The 14,976-nt window shown below is 47.2% G+C and overlaps 6 protein-coding genes across 6 annotated transcripts; 4 read left to right on the forward strand and 2 right to left on the reverse strand.

Annotated features, from left to right (window-relative positions):
* Window positions 1-127: 127 nt before the first annotated feature.
* Window positions 128-4,460, forward strand: FOMMEDRAFT_166920 (uncharacterized protein; the record flags this gene model as incomplete). Its single annotated transcript, XM_007265078.1, has 16 exons — window positions 128-281; window positions 338-457; window positions 506-593; window positions 651-681; window positions 732-877; window positions 930-994; window positions 1,044-1,066; window positions 1,126-1,203; window positions 1,256-2,675; window positions 2,729-2,917; window positions 2,971-3,369; window positions 3,435-3,540; window positions 3,606-3,859; window positions 3,911-4,076; window positions 4,133-4,202; window positions 4,257-4,460. The coding sequence occupies 16 exons, from the start codon at window positions 128-130 to the stop codon at window positions 4,401-4,403; spliced, it is 3,456 nt and encodes a 1,151-aa protein (XP_007265140.1). The 3' UTR covers window positions 4,404-4,460.
* Window positions 4,461-4,549: 89 nt separating this feature from the next.
* FOMMEDRAFT_154616 (uncharacterized protein) lies at window positions 4,550-4,888 on the reverse strand (the record flags this gene model as incomplete). The annotated part of the gene is made up of 2 exons (XM_007265079.1): window positions 4,550-4,650; window positions 4,714-4,888. 2 exons carry the CDS (start codon window positions 4,886-4,888, stop codon window positions 4,550-4,552), a joined length of 276 nt encoding a protein of 91 aa, XP_007265141.1.
* Window positions 4,889-5,680: 792 nt separating this feature from the next.
* Window positions 5,681-6,869, forward strand: FOMMEDRAFT_82134 (uncharacterized protein; the record flags this gene model as incomplete). Its single annotated transcript, XM_007265080.1, has 4 exons — window positions 5,681-5,791; window positions 5,851-5,914; window positions 5,969-6,117; window positions 6,174-6,869. 4 exons carry the CDS (start codon window positions 5,681-5,683, stop codon window positions 6,867-6,869), a joined length of 1,020 nt encoding a protein of 339 aa, XP_007265142.1.
* Window positions 6,870-7,141: 272 nt separating this feature from the next.
* Window positions 7,142-7,635, forward strand: FOMMEDRAFT_154618 (uncharacterized protein; the record flags this gene model as incomplete). The annotated part of the gene is made up of 5 exons (XM_007265081.1): window positions 7,142-7,168; window positions 7,226-7,287; window positions 7,347-7,428; window positions 7,493-7,507; window positions 7,567-7,635. 5 exons carry the CDS (start codon window positions 7,142-7,144, stop codon window positions 7,633-7,635), a joined length of 255 nt encoding a protein of 84 aa, XP_007265143.1.
* Window positions 7,636-7,735: 100 nt separating this feature from the next.
* On the reverse strand, window positions 7,736-9,206 carry FOMMEDRAFT_145835 (RCC1/BLIP-II; the record flags this gene model as incomplete). Its single annotated transcript, XM_007265082.1, has 2 exons — window positions 7,736-8,916; window positions 9,013-9,206. The coding sequence occupies 2 exons, from the start codon at window positions 9,204-9,206 to the stop codon at window positions 7,827-7,829; spliced, it is 1,284 nt and encodes a 427-aa protein (XP_007265144.1). The 3' UTR covers window positions 7,736-7,826.
* Window positions 9,207-9,645: 439 nt separating this feature from the next.
* On the forward strand, window positions 9,646-14,732 carry FOMMEDRAFT_154620 (uncharacterized protein; the record flags this gene model as incomplete). The annotated part of the gene is made up of 20 exons (XM_007265083.1): window positions 9,646-9,742; window positions 9,789-9,902; window positions 9,952-10,094; window positions 10,149-10,215; window positions 10,268-10,293; window positions 10,346-10,723; window positions 10,776-11,236; window positions 11,286-11,766; window positions 11,824-11,849; window positions 11,904-11,980; window positions 12,037-12,123; window positions 12,184-12,305; window positions 12,362-12,947; window positions 12,993-13,105; window positions 13,156-13,197; window positions 13,250-13,331; window positions 13,474-13,485; window positions 13,543-13,780; window positions 13,840-13,890; window positions 13,940-14,732. The coding sequence occupies 20 exons, from the start codon at window positions 9,646-9,648 to the stop codon at window positions 14,730-14,732; spliced, it is 3,996 nt and encodes a 1,331-aa protein (XP_007265145.1).
* Window positions 14,733-14,976: the final 244 nt, after the last annotated feature.

The following is a 14,976-nucleotide window of genomic DNA, read 5'->3' on the forward strand; positions in this document are numbered from 1 at the left end:
CTGTATTCACGTGTACCGACACGCGTCGTCAGATCGATCATGTGCCAATCAATTTAGACCCGCATATGTATCCCGACGCGAAACTTGGACCCATTCCAGCGACTGCGCCGTCCTTGATGAGTGTCAAATGGCACTCTTCAGTGGAACGAAAACCTATCTTGACTTCTCATATGACCTGCGTGATGTTCGAGACTGGAAGATTACCGTCCTCAGAGAGACAGAATACCTACATGGTATAACTGCGCTCGCTGTGGACGCCACGAATGGCTTGCTGGCATTTGGTGAGCTGAATCACCACTCCAATAGCAAGCCAGCACTGAAGTAAGAATATATTAAGGGTCAAAGGATGGCAAAATCCTTGTACTCGGCTCTCCAGCAGCCACAGTCGTCTTACGCGTCTCAAAGCCAGTGAAGTTCTTGGCATTCGCGTCACTAGTGTTCAAGCTGATATGCATTGGTCGGTATTCCGCTTGAAGCCTCATTCGCTCTCTTGACACGTGTATAGATACCCGAGGAACGCTCTACATGTGGGATCTCGCTCAACTTGGGCGTCCTGGACTCGTTACATCGGAAGCATATATGGAATCCATCTCGTTCGTCCCTCCTAAACTTATGCTCGACTACAGCTGATATATGCTACTTTCCACCAGATGCTTAGCAACATCTCCATACCACAGCCATGTAAGAGCTTACTCGAAATGTATTCTCCGACCTAATGGTTGTTCAACAAGGCGTTTATTGGATTGGGACGTGGAGCAGTGATGACATACGACATGTTATGCATGAATCGCTCTCCATATATCATACCAAATCTGTGGACATCCCATGAAGTATCTGCTCATCACGCCAAGTTTTTGTCTTCACATAATGCGAAACCGTAAGCAGCTTCTATCGCATTGTTCTGCGTGCTCGATGTGAATCTGCTTTAGGTCTGATCTCGTAGATATCACCATCCATCCCAGGGACCTGAACATTCTCTTCATTAGCTACGCAGGTAATTAATGATACGCGTGTTTAGTTCATACTACTAATCGTGATTACAGGTGGCTGTGTCCTTTACGATCTAGTGAATTGCATCTAATCCTTGCCGGAAAGATTTGAAAAACTGAATATATATGCACATAGACTGAGCGTCGCTCACTGCACCACTATGAACTCATACTTCCTCCAGGGGCACCTGGACCAATTGGTTATTATGATCCCGTAAGAACAATAGTCGAGTGGGAAGGCCAATGTTGACATGCATTCCTTATAGGATGTGATGAAACCTCGTCGCCCTGCATTAACTTCCATTGCTGTTCATGCTTCTGGACAACTATTCGTCACGGGCCATGCTGATGGTTCACTGGCATTTTGGGCCGTTGATGATGAAGAGCAACCGCTCATGGTGCGCACGATTGGGCGACTAGATATAAACTATCCCGAGGGAGAAGCACTTGATTTGGCTCTTTCGAACCCTCACCACCTTTCTGCAGAAGATCTGGATAATCTCCAGTTAACACCGATCACTAAGCTGAGTTGGAGCTCATTCGGGCCACAAGCCGTGAGCGATCCATATACCAGTAGTGTCTTGACTGTTCTCGGAGGTATCATACCCAAGCAACAGACTGGCGTCACTACTATTCGATTCCCCGCACCTGCTTTGCCCACTCCTTCGACTCAGACTCAAGATAGGATACATCCGGACATTCGAAAGTATCTAACAAAGACATTCTCATCGATGGACAGATATACCTACTCGACTTTTGGTCACGCTATCGATTTCCTTCTCGTACCGAAAGAAAGTCCTCATTTTGGTGGTAATTTTGATCCCAAAGCTGTTCTAATTTTGTTTGAATGGCCGGAGGGCCAGCATGGCATGACGGCTAAGGAATTTCCTCCTCCGGTATTTGTTATCAACCAAGGTCCCGCAATACCAGCCCCTACTTCGTCTACCCATAAGGAAGTGGAGGACCAATTAGACGCGGAGCTCTCTTCTGCTTTGAAATCTATGGAGATAAGTAACGATCCAAGGGACTACACTCCATCACTCCCGCCTGCGTGTTGGACCGGCATGTACGCTATCTGCGGTGGAGATATTGTGCGCCTCGAGAAGGATGAATATGAACTATTACAACGAAATTATCTGCCGTCCAATTCCAATGTCTTCGCTCAGATGGGTAGGGACAAAACTGCAGGCATTGCCTGGGTGGATTACGGAGAAACAGATCAAACGACTTTTACCAAACGACAGCCACACAGGCTTATTGCAACTCATCACGCTGATGTGACGGTCCGTTTCCAAGACATAAGTGCACAACTCCTCATAGGCTCTGTCGACTCGCCCCTTCCCGCGACATTTCCTGCACCATTACCTCATTTAACCATCTCGTTTCCGCGGTTGCTTCCGGAAACATGTATTGCTAATGCGCGTAGACCACTATCGTTGGGCGAGGCCGAAATACAGTCAGTGCAATTGACGGCTGAGTCTAGCGAATGTGTCACTGTGATGAGGAGCGGGCATGTTTTCGTGTTTGGACTCGATGGAAGGCAGAGGCATTTGTCGGATTTCCAGGACATGCACGATGACCTCATTCGGCTGTTTCACATTCCTGCGGAGGCAAACACATTCCAACCTGCACTAATGGTGGAAAATGCATGGGGCTCTGTGAGGACGGCTGAAATGTCTGACGTTGGTAGGTTCAAATAATTACAACTAGTCGACCAATGACTAACTTATTCATCGAAGGTTTCCTCACCATCGCATACGATAGCGGTGCTTTAATTGTGATAGACATGCGACACCCAAAAATAATATTCCGAGACGAAGGAGATAAGAAGCAGCAGAAACGACTTTCGGTGGCTCTTCACATGCATAATGCTGAGGAAGAAAAGCAGATTGTGTCGTTGAAGTGGTTTGTTTGTGGATACGATGAAGGTAGATCAATTCGTTCATCTTTGAACATATCCGTAAATTTTCTTTCGAAACAGATCCAACTCCAAGGGTACGCTTGCTTGTATCCCACCGCTCTGGACTTGCTCGTCTCTTCACACTTTCACAATCCGGCTCCTCCGAATGGAAAGTCGAGCAAGACGTCAAAAGACTTGAAGGCGTAGAGCATCCGCTCCCTCAGGGTTCATTTATTTTACAGGCGAAGACAGGTGCAAGTCGTGTTGCTTCACGCTCAACATTCAGAGAGGCGCTCCAAGGAGGTGCCGATCCTATGTTGGCCAAGGGGGACTTCACAGACGAGGATGCCCACTGTTTTTGGATCTCTGCTGGTGAGAAGGGTGTCAAGTGCCAGGTAAATCTGACCGGTGGGAAGGTGGGAAGGGCGGAGTGGGGAAAGGGAAGACAGGTCGAGTGTGTTCAAGTTGTATCCCGGAAAGGTGCGCATTTTAGTTATACCGTTCTATTGGAGGAAGCATTCTCACCGTTTCGTGGCTTTAAACAGGCACGCATGCACTCGTTGTTGCTATGGATAACCGTGAGGTTATCATCTATTCACTTCCAGGATTGGAAGCAATACATTTATTCAACCTGCCAAGACAACCAAACTCGTCAGTGTTTCCGTGGATATTTTCATTGGACCATGTCTAACAGGCTTATTGTTATTGTCTTATAGAGCGATATGTTTCGACGACACTGGAGATTTTGTCGACTGGACCTTCGATGAGCAGACGGGAGTCATCACTGGCACGACTCTAGGAACACTATTCGCTATGCGAAGAGTTTACGACGAGCCTGTAATCGACTACAACATGGGAAGGCGTGCTTCTCCAGCCATGCCACCCATCGTACCGCTTGCACCTGTAAGCTATCTCGGTTCTTGGTTCAACTTTAAGAAAGGCAAGAGCGGGGATGCGATCGACGATTTACGTGAGTTGTCCCCTTCTGTTTTTAATTCATCAGACTGAATGTTTTTCGAAGTCGCTGGTCCGAAGAGACCTATTCCGCCGGACGCTGAGACGTCAACAATTGTGAGCAAAGAATGGCAAACACAGATGCAAAATCGTGCGCAAGCGATTGCGAACCAAGCGAGCAAGACTGGCTCGAATATCTATGCCAACTTATCCACGGCTGTTTCAGACCGAGGGTTGGTTTCCCTTTGTTAAGCGTCGTTTGTGCTGAATTCTCACGGAATTGATATAGGGAGATGTTGAATGGCCTGCAAGAGCAATTTAGTGGTCTTGAAGAGGGTGGAAGGAAGTTTATGTTAGAGGTGAGTCATCTGGTCGTAAGTCCATTTCTGAGGTTCTGACGCAGGCGAATATAGGCGAAGAAGATTGCGGCGGAACAGACTATAGTTGCTGAAGTCCGGTCCTGGTCCGGTCCGGGCATACTTCACCTGGACTCAGGACCGGACCAAATCTGCGGTCCGGGAGTGTCCCGGACTGGGGACCGGACCTATGTGGACGGGTAGTGGACCGGACCCAAGTTCCAGTCCGGTTCTGGACCGGTCCATAACCGGACCTGAGAGAAAAAAATTTAAGAGATGAGTTAGAGTATTATTCTTTGTATCTAAGTACAAAAGTAATATATTTTTGTATATACTACGTAATCTACAGACTAGACACTGTAGTGGTTTTCCTGACGCAATTCTGAGGCTTCGGCGCGAGCCTCGCGACACGAGTCCTGAAGCTGGACTACAACTGCCTCTAAGCTGGTTACTGCAATTTACAGACACTTAGTTGTCAGAACATGAATATTTAGGTACTTAGCAGCAGACGGACCTGTCTCTTCGAGGGTGGCAATATAGTTGGCACGGCGTGCACGGAAAGCAGCCTGAGCGTCAGCGTTCTTCTTTCTGAGAGTGATTTCGGACATCTTGTCTAATTTGTCAGGGGCAGGGGCATTGGCTGGCTGCTTGACTGGGGAGGGCGGCTGGGACTGCGGTGTCTTTGGCATAGGACGGGAGAGGAGTGAATATACATAAAGGGAATAAATATTTCGGGAGACAATAACCAGATAGGAAGAGTCAAGTTTAGTAAGCCATACATTGAACAGTAAAGAACAGGAATAAAGTTTTGCTTTGCTTGGACTGCCAGAAACTTGTAAAATGTACTATGCAAGTGCTAGCTAATATTCAAAGATCCTTAAAGGAGTATGATCTGTTTTAGTATAGTGAGCTAGAGATATGGGAAACGAGATTTGAGACATTAGTTCAGGTTATTCAGGTCCGGAGTCCAGTCCGGGTCCGGACGAGTCCATCGGTCCGGGAAATTTCTCAAAATGATGGACCCAGGACCGGACCTCTCCTGGACCCATGAGGACCGGACTGTAGAGGACCGGTCCATCAGTCCAGTCCTGCGTCCGGACCGAGTCCGAGCGGTCCGGGACCGGACATCAGCAACTATAGAACAGACAGGCAAAAGGTGGTTTGGTTTCTGAATGTCGTGCAATGCCATATTCTCTTTATTATGTACGAAATTGAAGAATGTAATTTAGAGTTCGTAGATGATACGGACAAGAATTTGCTACTGTGTTCAAGTGCCTAAAGAAAAGTTATATTAGTTAGAGTAGTGAATATTCAGCGAATAAGTTCAATAACATGTGTGGCACGCAGATCAAATAAGACCAAACAATTGGACGCGACACACCTTGACCCGCTCCTTAGACGTCCGCCTGGCCATCCTTCTAGATTCTCATTCGTCATACCTTTATAATATTTAAAGAACGATGTTTGGAGTCGAACGAGACATGGATGGCGACATGATTCGCGTCTGGCACATGGTGCAGGAGCTCAGTGAACAACTAGCTCATAACCAGAAGCTCATTGCAACGCTTCAATCGCAAGCCAATTCCTTAAAGGTACACTATCGAGACCTTTTCACAAAATCGTCCTAACCCAGGTTTCGGTTTGCTGACAGGATCAGGCCATTCATAATGGCTCGGGGTACGCTCTGCGAAGATTCAATGTCGACCTTTCGCAAGGTAGGGGTGTCACCCGCTTCCGCATGTCTAACTTCTGATATGATTGTATTGCAGAGGTGTTCGACTCGGAACTTGAACGAACAAACGCTCAGATGATTATCGAGAACCAGACGCTGAATCACGAGAATAGGCAGTTGGGTATGTTGCTGAAGGAGTATGAGCAGACGTTGGAGACGGTCATGTCGAAGTTCCGGAGTCATGCAGTGCGTCATATCTTATTGTTACTGTCCCGAATAAATGCTAAATAACCTGTTCATAGCTTGCGGCTCAGCAACATGAGTTGACGATGACACGACATTATGAGTCGCTATTAGTAGCTCGCGAATCAAGTTCAATGAACTCGGAGCTATCAAACAGCACTCAAACGAACGCCTCTTTGCAACGACTGGCTCAAAGTCTGAGATTGCTTCTACGTTCTCTTGCAGGAGAGGACACCGAATCTGCTGAATCGTCAAAAGAGGGAGATGAGAGGCCTTTGGAGGAATTGGCAGAGCTTATTGAAGACGATGAACGGCAGGACTGGGCTGTGGAACGCGAAGCCGAGATCGCTCGCCTTGAAAAGGAGAATGACGAGCTACGAAGAATGCTGGGTATTGATTCCGAGAATGCCCAACGGATGGGATGGGGCGACGAAAGTCCAGATCATCGACCGATATTGCATATATTAAAGGCGACTATGGCAAATGCAAGTCCTCAGGAGGGATGGGGACAGCGAAGTCCGCCACAGATGCAACCATTCAATGCAGGTCCTGTTCCAGGGAACGCCGCACCCGTTTCTCAGCAGACAATCCCGTTACAACGAACTATTGAATTTCAACCTGGTATGCGAGCGGCAGGGACCCTGCGACGGCCTTCAATGCTGAGAGGAAGAGGCTCTGCACCGTTCTGGAATCAGTCTGCTCCTGCGGATCGGAATTGGCTGCAGGGTGGTGGTGGACTCGACCTTGCAGGGTAGAAAGTATCTTCCGATCCGCCTTGTTGTCTACTCTAATATTCGCCCATTCTACGTTCTACACCATTCTGGAACTGGTGTCACTGTTTATCCGTTTATTCTGTGGATTTCTTTGTATCTCGGATGTATCTTTCTTTTACTCCAGTATCGTCAATAGACCCGTTTTGTAGAACTGATCACGTAAGCAGCTAAAGCGCGTAAACAAATGTAAAGAACACGTCGCGTGTCTTCTGAGTCTGCCACTGTGCCACTCCAATTTTCAAGCGCAGGAATTAATGATCGCAAGTCAGAGTAACACGAAGGTGATCGTTTAACGTGTGCTCTTCAACTTGTACCCTGATCGTTTATCCTCGCTACAGGCTAGCTCCAATCGGGAAGAAGCATTACGAGCTGAAATCGCTAGCTTGCATGCACTACTTGGGTCAATCTCTTACTTGATACACATACTTGCTTTCGGGTATGTACTTACGAATACTGCAGAGAAACAGAAGGTGCAGATAAGATAGTCACAAAGCATATCAAGCTGTTACATGACTACAACGAAGCGAAGGATGCGGCTCAGGTGCGTTTGGACCTTTCGAGTGCCCAAATGACTACGTTCCTTTTAATGATATATGTTCTCGAAGATCATCATAGGGAAGGTCCGTAAATATCTTGAGTTGTTCTTGAGTTGATTTGTGTTGATGACATTAGGGTCTAGCTTGCCATGCGTAAGGAGACGACGATTAAGCAATTGCATGAGCAATACGGACTTTCTAAGGATGATTAATGTTGGCGAGTAGCAGGAACTCGCTGAGTTTGATGGTCTCTCCGACGCTCAAGAGTCAAGTAGTGCCCTCTGGATTTATAATATTAATGTATAGTGATACATTTAGATTCTGTTCGCCATTGATACAAGGTTAATACGGATAGGTGTCCAATTAGATGAGTGTGAAGACATCCAAAGCACTCGTGAAAGTTTTACGTTTCCTCAATCACTACCCAGCTCGTGGCACAGCCAGCCCAAACGCCCACCACCTTGCCTTCTTGCGGAAGATTAGCCGGCGGCCATATTCGTGAAGGTTCGTGAACGTCATCTGTGTGACCCAAACCGAGGTTGCCATGTTCATTCCAACCCCATGCGAAGACACCCATTTCGTCATCCACTTGGGCGCCAGTCAGAGAAGCGACCAGAACATGTTCACTGCCACATGTGATACTCAAGGATTCTGCTTCCGAAACATTGGTGGGTAAAGATATGCGCCGCAGTTGAGCTACAGACGCGCCAGAGTCGGAATTAGAAGCGCAGGCCAATTGCCCATGTGAATTGCTCCCAGTAGCCAGAATAGACCACCTTTTATCGGAGGATTGGTGCTTTTGCAGAAGGTATGTGCCGTTCCAAGTTGCGCCAACTGCGCATATATTCTTGACCGAGTCAAGTCCCGCAAGCTGGCCTTTTCTGTTGGACCCTAACGGAAATACAAGTCCGTCAGAAGCCACGAAGACTGCGTGTTGATTCCCGACAGCAAAGCTACTGATAGATGACGGAAACCTGAGGATTCGAGGAGAGTCAACTATGGGCTGCGGCTTCTTGGTCAAATTTTCTTGTCCCAGTTGACCTTGTCGCGCAGCACCCCATCCTACGAGAAGCTCGACGTCCCGTGTGTCGGAGTCCCGATACACCAGCTTCACAATAACATTGTGAAGACCAGCCTTCAAATCGGATATCCGCATATTCGAAGTATTCTTCGGGAGCAGGTGACTAAATCCGACGGCCAGCCATTTGTCGCTTTGTTTTTTCCCTCCCGGTAAGCCACCTACGCCAAGATCGCCAAAATCGTCACCCCCAGAAGATAGGAGTATATCATTGTCTGGACCAGAAAGGACTACGAAAGAGGATTCCCAAGAAGCGGCAATGAGTGTGATATCGCAATCAGCATATCGGGGTACATCTTGATGAGGGAAAATACGATGGAAGACGGGGGAGGCGCCAAACTCCTGAGAATATCTGGCTCCTAGTTGACCTTTGCGCCCGTCACCAGAACCCCATAATTCAGTTGTTCCCTCCTGTCTTAGAAAAGGGTCAAACGGAAGACGCGGGAGAAAACAGAAGAAAACAGAATTGAGAGTTTTAGTAATAAGCTATCCACAAGGAGCTTGCGCTCACTTTCGCAGGAGAAGGAGGCTATGGTTTGCACATTGCGCGATCGATAGGACTTTGCTTCCGGTCAGCCGTCCGTCCTGAATGCCTTGGAAGATGCATCGACCAAAGGTATGGCTATCATTTGAGCCAGCCGAAGCCAGCTGACCAAGAGAATTTGAGCCTGCAGAATAAACGATGGAGGAGGGAGATTGTGCCATATCCCGGTGCTATGGCGGGCAATTTGACAGAAAGCATGCCTGACCTTTGTCAAAACGAGCGTAATCTGAACTATTTGCTAAGTATTTGTATTTGCGAAAACGAAATCGGAAAAAGAAATTGATCGACGCTTCTAAACTAAACTCAAAGTCCAACATCAGCATTGAACTCTCTATCTCCCTCTCTCATGCTCTCCCGACAATAATATCACCGACTGCGCCAACCTCTCCTTGCTGCGATCTTTCTTGCGCCCCTGTGGAATATACTCCTATCGTATTTTCTTTGGAGGATCGATAGATAAAAACGCGAAGCGCGTCAAGTTCTCGGTCCCGCTTGTGCCACCCGAGTCTCTTGGATAGCACAGCGCTCCTCTTGATATCTCCTTCGTCTTTCTTCTGTACGTCAAAGCAAGATAGTCCTAGTAAAGTAGCTCCTCATAGGATGACACTGGAAGTAAGGCACAGCGTTGTTGCTCAGACTGCGTCTGGCACTAAGCGTGTAACTACATGCGATACCTCCAAGTCCGATAAAGCACCAAGTACGCAGTTGATCTCCCCTTTCGCGTTATACTTACGCTATCAAAGGAGCCACCCCACCTCTTATTTTGACTTGCGACGTTCCAACGACGCCGAGAAGGTCACCCAAGAAAACGGACCGCATATTGGTTGAGAAAGGTGTTGGAACGACAGGGTCTAAGAGTATGCTTTCAACGCAAAGTCGAAGCTCAACTATTAATTCCATTTGTAGGGGAAAGGAAACCTTTAGTATCTCGCGAGACCCCGACCACCATTATCGACGAAAAGACAGAAACAGTTCCGGACAAAGCGACGGTTCCTTCGCCTGGGTTGCTGTTAGCAAAGAAGATACGAAAGTTCATGGCGTCGAGCCAGGTTAGTTAGACCCTCTCCCTCTACTTTGACCTGGGCCATGACATTTTTCTGTAGGTATCTTCATATTATGAAGGGGATGATGAGTTTTTGGATTTATTAAAGCAAGTGGAGGAACATGAAGGTATACATCTTGTGCCAGATCGTCCGTCGAATTTTTTACTAATTCAATATAGGCACAAAAAGTGGACTGCTTCCACAAGTAAGCAAGTTGTATGCTACTTGAATATTTTCTCCAATCACCTATTTGATAGCCCTCCATGGAAACACTTCCTCCAACAGTAACAATCACTGACTCGTCTTCATCAGCCATATCAACACTCTCAAATCCTACCATGTCAAGCAGCTCCATACCAACTTTAGCCGAAGATAACCATATTCGACGGCGTAAGAGAGCGGACAGCCCTGTAAGCGATTGCCCGCGGACGAAACCAAGGCGAGAAACTTCACCCAAGCTCAGGGAGAAGCCCCAGACCGACGTCAGTCGAAGGGAGATACCTCATAAAGCTATCACTATCGAGGCGAGTCACAGCAGGAAAACTAAGCAGGATAGACCCATCCCGCGGAGCATGCATCCTGGACAAAGTGCACCAGTCGACACGTCGGGTGTCATCCAGACCCGTCTCGAATCGGTAAAGTACATTACGATACATGATATAAAGTTGTCTAACAAGAACAAAGCAGACTGGATCAAGCGTGGATGCTGTTGTTCGAGTAGAAGCAGTTGAGATTGTGGAAATTAAAGATGATGATGAAGAAATCGTAGAAATCACGACCCCGAAGAAAGCGATCTCCGCCGTCACTGAACGACAGACAAAAACCAAAGAGCCTCGACCAAGTGCAGGCCCAAAGGCTCCAACAAAGTCGCTCTCTGCGACTGATAAGCCACTTCCTGTAGTAATCGTCGCCCATGACGAACGGAAACAACGACTTCTGGATGAAGAAGGCATTGAAAAGGGTATACAGTACGAGATCGCCCGAGGTATCACCCACGGGTGGTGGGCTTGGGAGGATATTACTATTGGCGTTGTCAAGCAACTTCGAGGGACGAATTTCGAGAAGGCTGGAAAGGTTGCGGAGGTAATTGGCGGAAAACATAAGGAGCGTCTGAGCCCCGCTGTGATTAAGACGAGACAAGATATTTAGTGCGTTCTACTTAATTCGAGTCTTTCTTGCAACTGACGTGATTGTAAGTGCTGAACTCGATCGAGAACAGAAGGCGTTCTTAGAAAACAAGGGGCGCGGTCTTGGACTCATGGGTACATGGGATCACAAAGAAAACTGGCATGGTGGACGCGTGCAATTAACTGCGAAACTTGATTTCAATAAGGATGGTTACCCACCATACACTATCCGCCTTAACAGTTTCGGGATTGGCAAGTCGAACCGTGCAGCCCGACGATTCACATCACTGTCGATTTTGCAGGTCAAATACGATGATGGTGCTCTTTACGATGATAAGCGCAAGAATCTGGCGCATGAGCTATTCAGTAAACCTCTCATCCTTTGTGGTCGGCAATACGTCCTGTTCTGCACGAAGGAGAATAAGGCATTTTTCGTAGAAATTAGGGAAGGATATGAGCGGAAGCCAATGCGAAGTATTGGGGACCATTATAGAATGTCGTTCAGAAAATTCGTGCAAACCGTGAACCCCATGGCATTGAATAAGGAACAGGTCAGTGCATCCGAAGTGGAACTCGAAGGATGTCAACTAACTTGATATTATCTTTAGGCTATGAGTAAATGGTTGACACGGTGGTCCGCGCATTTATTTCATTCTATTTTTGTGCTAGTCTCAGTCTAATCATCCAGGCAATTGATATTGTCAACAACACGGCCTGTTGTCGAATTCCAACATGAAAACATATTTCTTGATTTGGAAGATATTTGTGCGTTATACCTTACTTATAATACTCATATAGCTTGTTTATTCATTCCCTTCAAGATGGCGGTGACCCGACAGTAAACAGGAAGGCTGAAAGTATTATGACGGATGGCTGCGGGCTAATCAACCTCTCGGCACTCAAGCTCAGTATGTTTACCTGCTTGGTCTGGAAAACGTGTTCAAGCAATGAAGCTCACCATTACTCAGTTGCTGAAATCACAGGTCAAGCGTGTCCCGTAGTCGTACAGGGGCGTATTGCCGGCGCAAAGGGTCTCTGGATTTTGCATCCAGACCCAGAGCACCGTAAGGACGACGAACCGCCCAAAATAGTACGTAGTTCTAATATTTTTCTATTCCAACAACAGCCTAATGCGACAAAATGCAGTGGATTCGAGCGTCTCAGCTGAAAATCAAACTTGGCTCGAAAGAAACTTGGGATCGATCTCTTCGGATATTTGACCTCGTGCGCCTCCCACGCCTTACAGTCCCGAGCAGTTTAAACTTCCAAACAATTATCAACATGTCTTATAATGGTGTCAAAGACAAAGTATTCGAGAACCTCATGGAAACAGGATTGAAAAAGGAGATCGAAGCGCTCACCAAATGGGATGCTGATAACGCATGTCTACTATTAGCAAAAGCTGTTCAGGAAGCAGGGGGCATCATGGGATCTCGCCGCAGTCGTGGTGCGGGTGCTGACGCACGTCTGCACAACTATGTTCCCGACGAGGACGAGGACGCTGAGGAGAATAAGATAACTAGTGGTGGATTGGTGGAGCGTGACCCCATTAGCGGGTGCCCGTTGTCCCTCTATGAATCTACCTACGAGATGCTCAGGGCTGGATTTACTCCATTGAAATGTCCTGTGCTTCGCGAGAAACTAAAAAACGTTCTTACACAAACGGTCAAGGCGTACCAGGACAACTACCATGTGCCTGTTCCAAGGTCAGCAGAGGCCTTTATTGCTCCAGGTATGTATCCACTTAATCTGGTTGCAAGAAATCAATACATGGTAGATCCAGATCCCCACGGAGTACTAGAGGAGGATGAGATATTTTTCCGATGCTCAGAACCCATCAGCGATCCAACCGTCTCAATCGATCCACACACGTTCCTGGGGCCGGTTCTGGTGTGCCCAGCTGTTACATTCCCTGCACAAGGAACTAATGTGATCAATAGGTAAGCCGTAACCCTACCAGGGTAGCCTCCGACGTACAGAAGGTAAGATACGGCTTTATACAGGGCTTTCAATCATCACTGAATAGTTTCCCAGGTGACGGCTGTACACCACGACAAGCTTTTGTCGTACACGGATGTAATAATATTCTCAGTCAAGGGAGCACGATCTCTAGCGAGTAAGTATCTTCAAAACTGATATTGGTACTGATTTAATGGAGAAATATCACTTTAGGCTACCTTGGTGGAGGAGGCGCGTTCTTCATGTTTCGAAATCTGAATCCTTGCAGATCTACTTACAGTTTACCGATACACTTACAGATTATGACGGCGGTGAGTCGCCCTACTGGATAAATATCGCTTAGACAAGTTTTGAGTAATAGTCTATAGACACGGTCACTGTTTTCGCGGAGCCTGCACTCGTTGACGCATTCAGTAATTCGGACTACGTAGCTGAGCCACCAACAGTTCGTGCTGCGTTTCAAGAAGAGGTTGAGAAGGTCTCTGTCTTCCTAGACAGAATGAAGGGTATGGGTAGAGAAGAGAGGCGTACTGAGATCGCAAAGAAAGTCTTGACCGGCTTGTCGGATGGCAAAGTTGGGCTTTACTCCAACATGCATGATAATGTGTACGTTACCCTATATTGTTTCGGTGTCGGATATTGCTAATAACTTGCGTTGTATACAGTGTTTACTCGACGGGTTACAATAACAGCGAAGCAATCAGGCTAGCATACATGTAGGGTCTCATGAAATTGTGCTTTTATTGGTTGTTAATGGATATTCAGGTTCACGACATGTCTAGATGCAAGCAAATCGGGCCTAAGAATTAAAAGCGACGTCATCATTGAAGACCGCAAAAGGTGGGACGCGCCGAGACCTGAATGTATGCAAAAGAGCGACGAAATCATCCGTAACCAGTACATGCCTGCAGCTCGTTCTCCGTTGGTTCGATCTCGCTCGATGGGGCGCTTTGTCCTCGAATCTTTACGGAAATGCGCAAAGGATCTCAGCGACAATGCACTGATAAGCTACGAAAAACTCTGCGACGAAGCAGAAAGGAATTCGTCATTCAGAGATACCGACCTGTCCAGGCCCTATGAAGAGATGAAGGATTTTGCGAATAGGTTGCAAGAGAATTACAGGGTCACTAGACTGGCAGATGATTTGCTGAAGATCGAGGAGTTCGTTGTAAAATTATGCAACGAATATGTTTCGAAATTCGGGAGTGAACTAGGGAGCAGAAGCCCGCAGAAGAGCCCGTCCAAAGCAAAAACTGCGAAGGCGAGACCAATGGCTCAAATAACTAACGAGTTTGCGCGCAGGTTTGAAGAGGAGCTACCCGACGATTCCCTGGAAGCACCAGCAGCGTTAGTGAAGGAAGTCAAGGCATCCTACGCTCACATATATGGCAGTTCCAAGTCAAAATTGGCAAGAGGATTCGCCTTTGCGGTCGCACACGACACGGTATGCGCAATCAAAGTCCGGACAAGAGGCGGCAGTTCGACAGTCCGCGAATGTCGAGACTTCACATTGGTTTCGCCCGCTCTGGTGAAAGTGTTGCATACAGATCAGGAATGATTCAGTCCCGTGTATTGTTAACATGTACATATTTGTATCCATTAGCACGCCCGTTCTTGTAGTTCCGTTAGATCGAATGTTTTCTTAAGATGCTCCGCCGACATTATACCAGTTGATCCAGTAGTCTGATAGAACCAGTGGTGGTGTCATAAAATAATGTCTGTTTTGGGAGGTCGTCCATTCATCACTTTTTGTCACTCGGCAAGGGATCGGCGTCTATACAAAGACTTGAAAAAACAAACAT

This window comes from Fomitiporia mediterranea (assembly GCF_000271605.1).
Source record: "Fomitiporia mediterranea MF3/22 unplaced genomic scaffold FOMMEscaffold_5, whole genome shotgun sequence".
Lineage (NCBI taxonomy): Eukaryota > Fungi > Basidiomycota > Agaricomycetes > Hymenochaetales > Hymenochaetaceae > Fomitiporia > Fomitiporia mediterranea.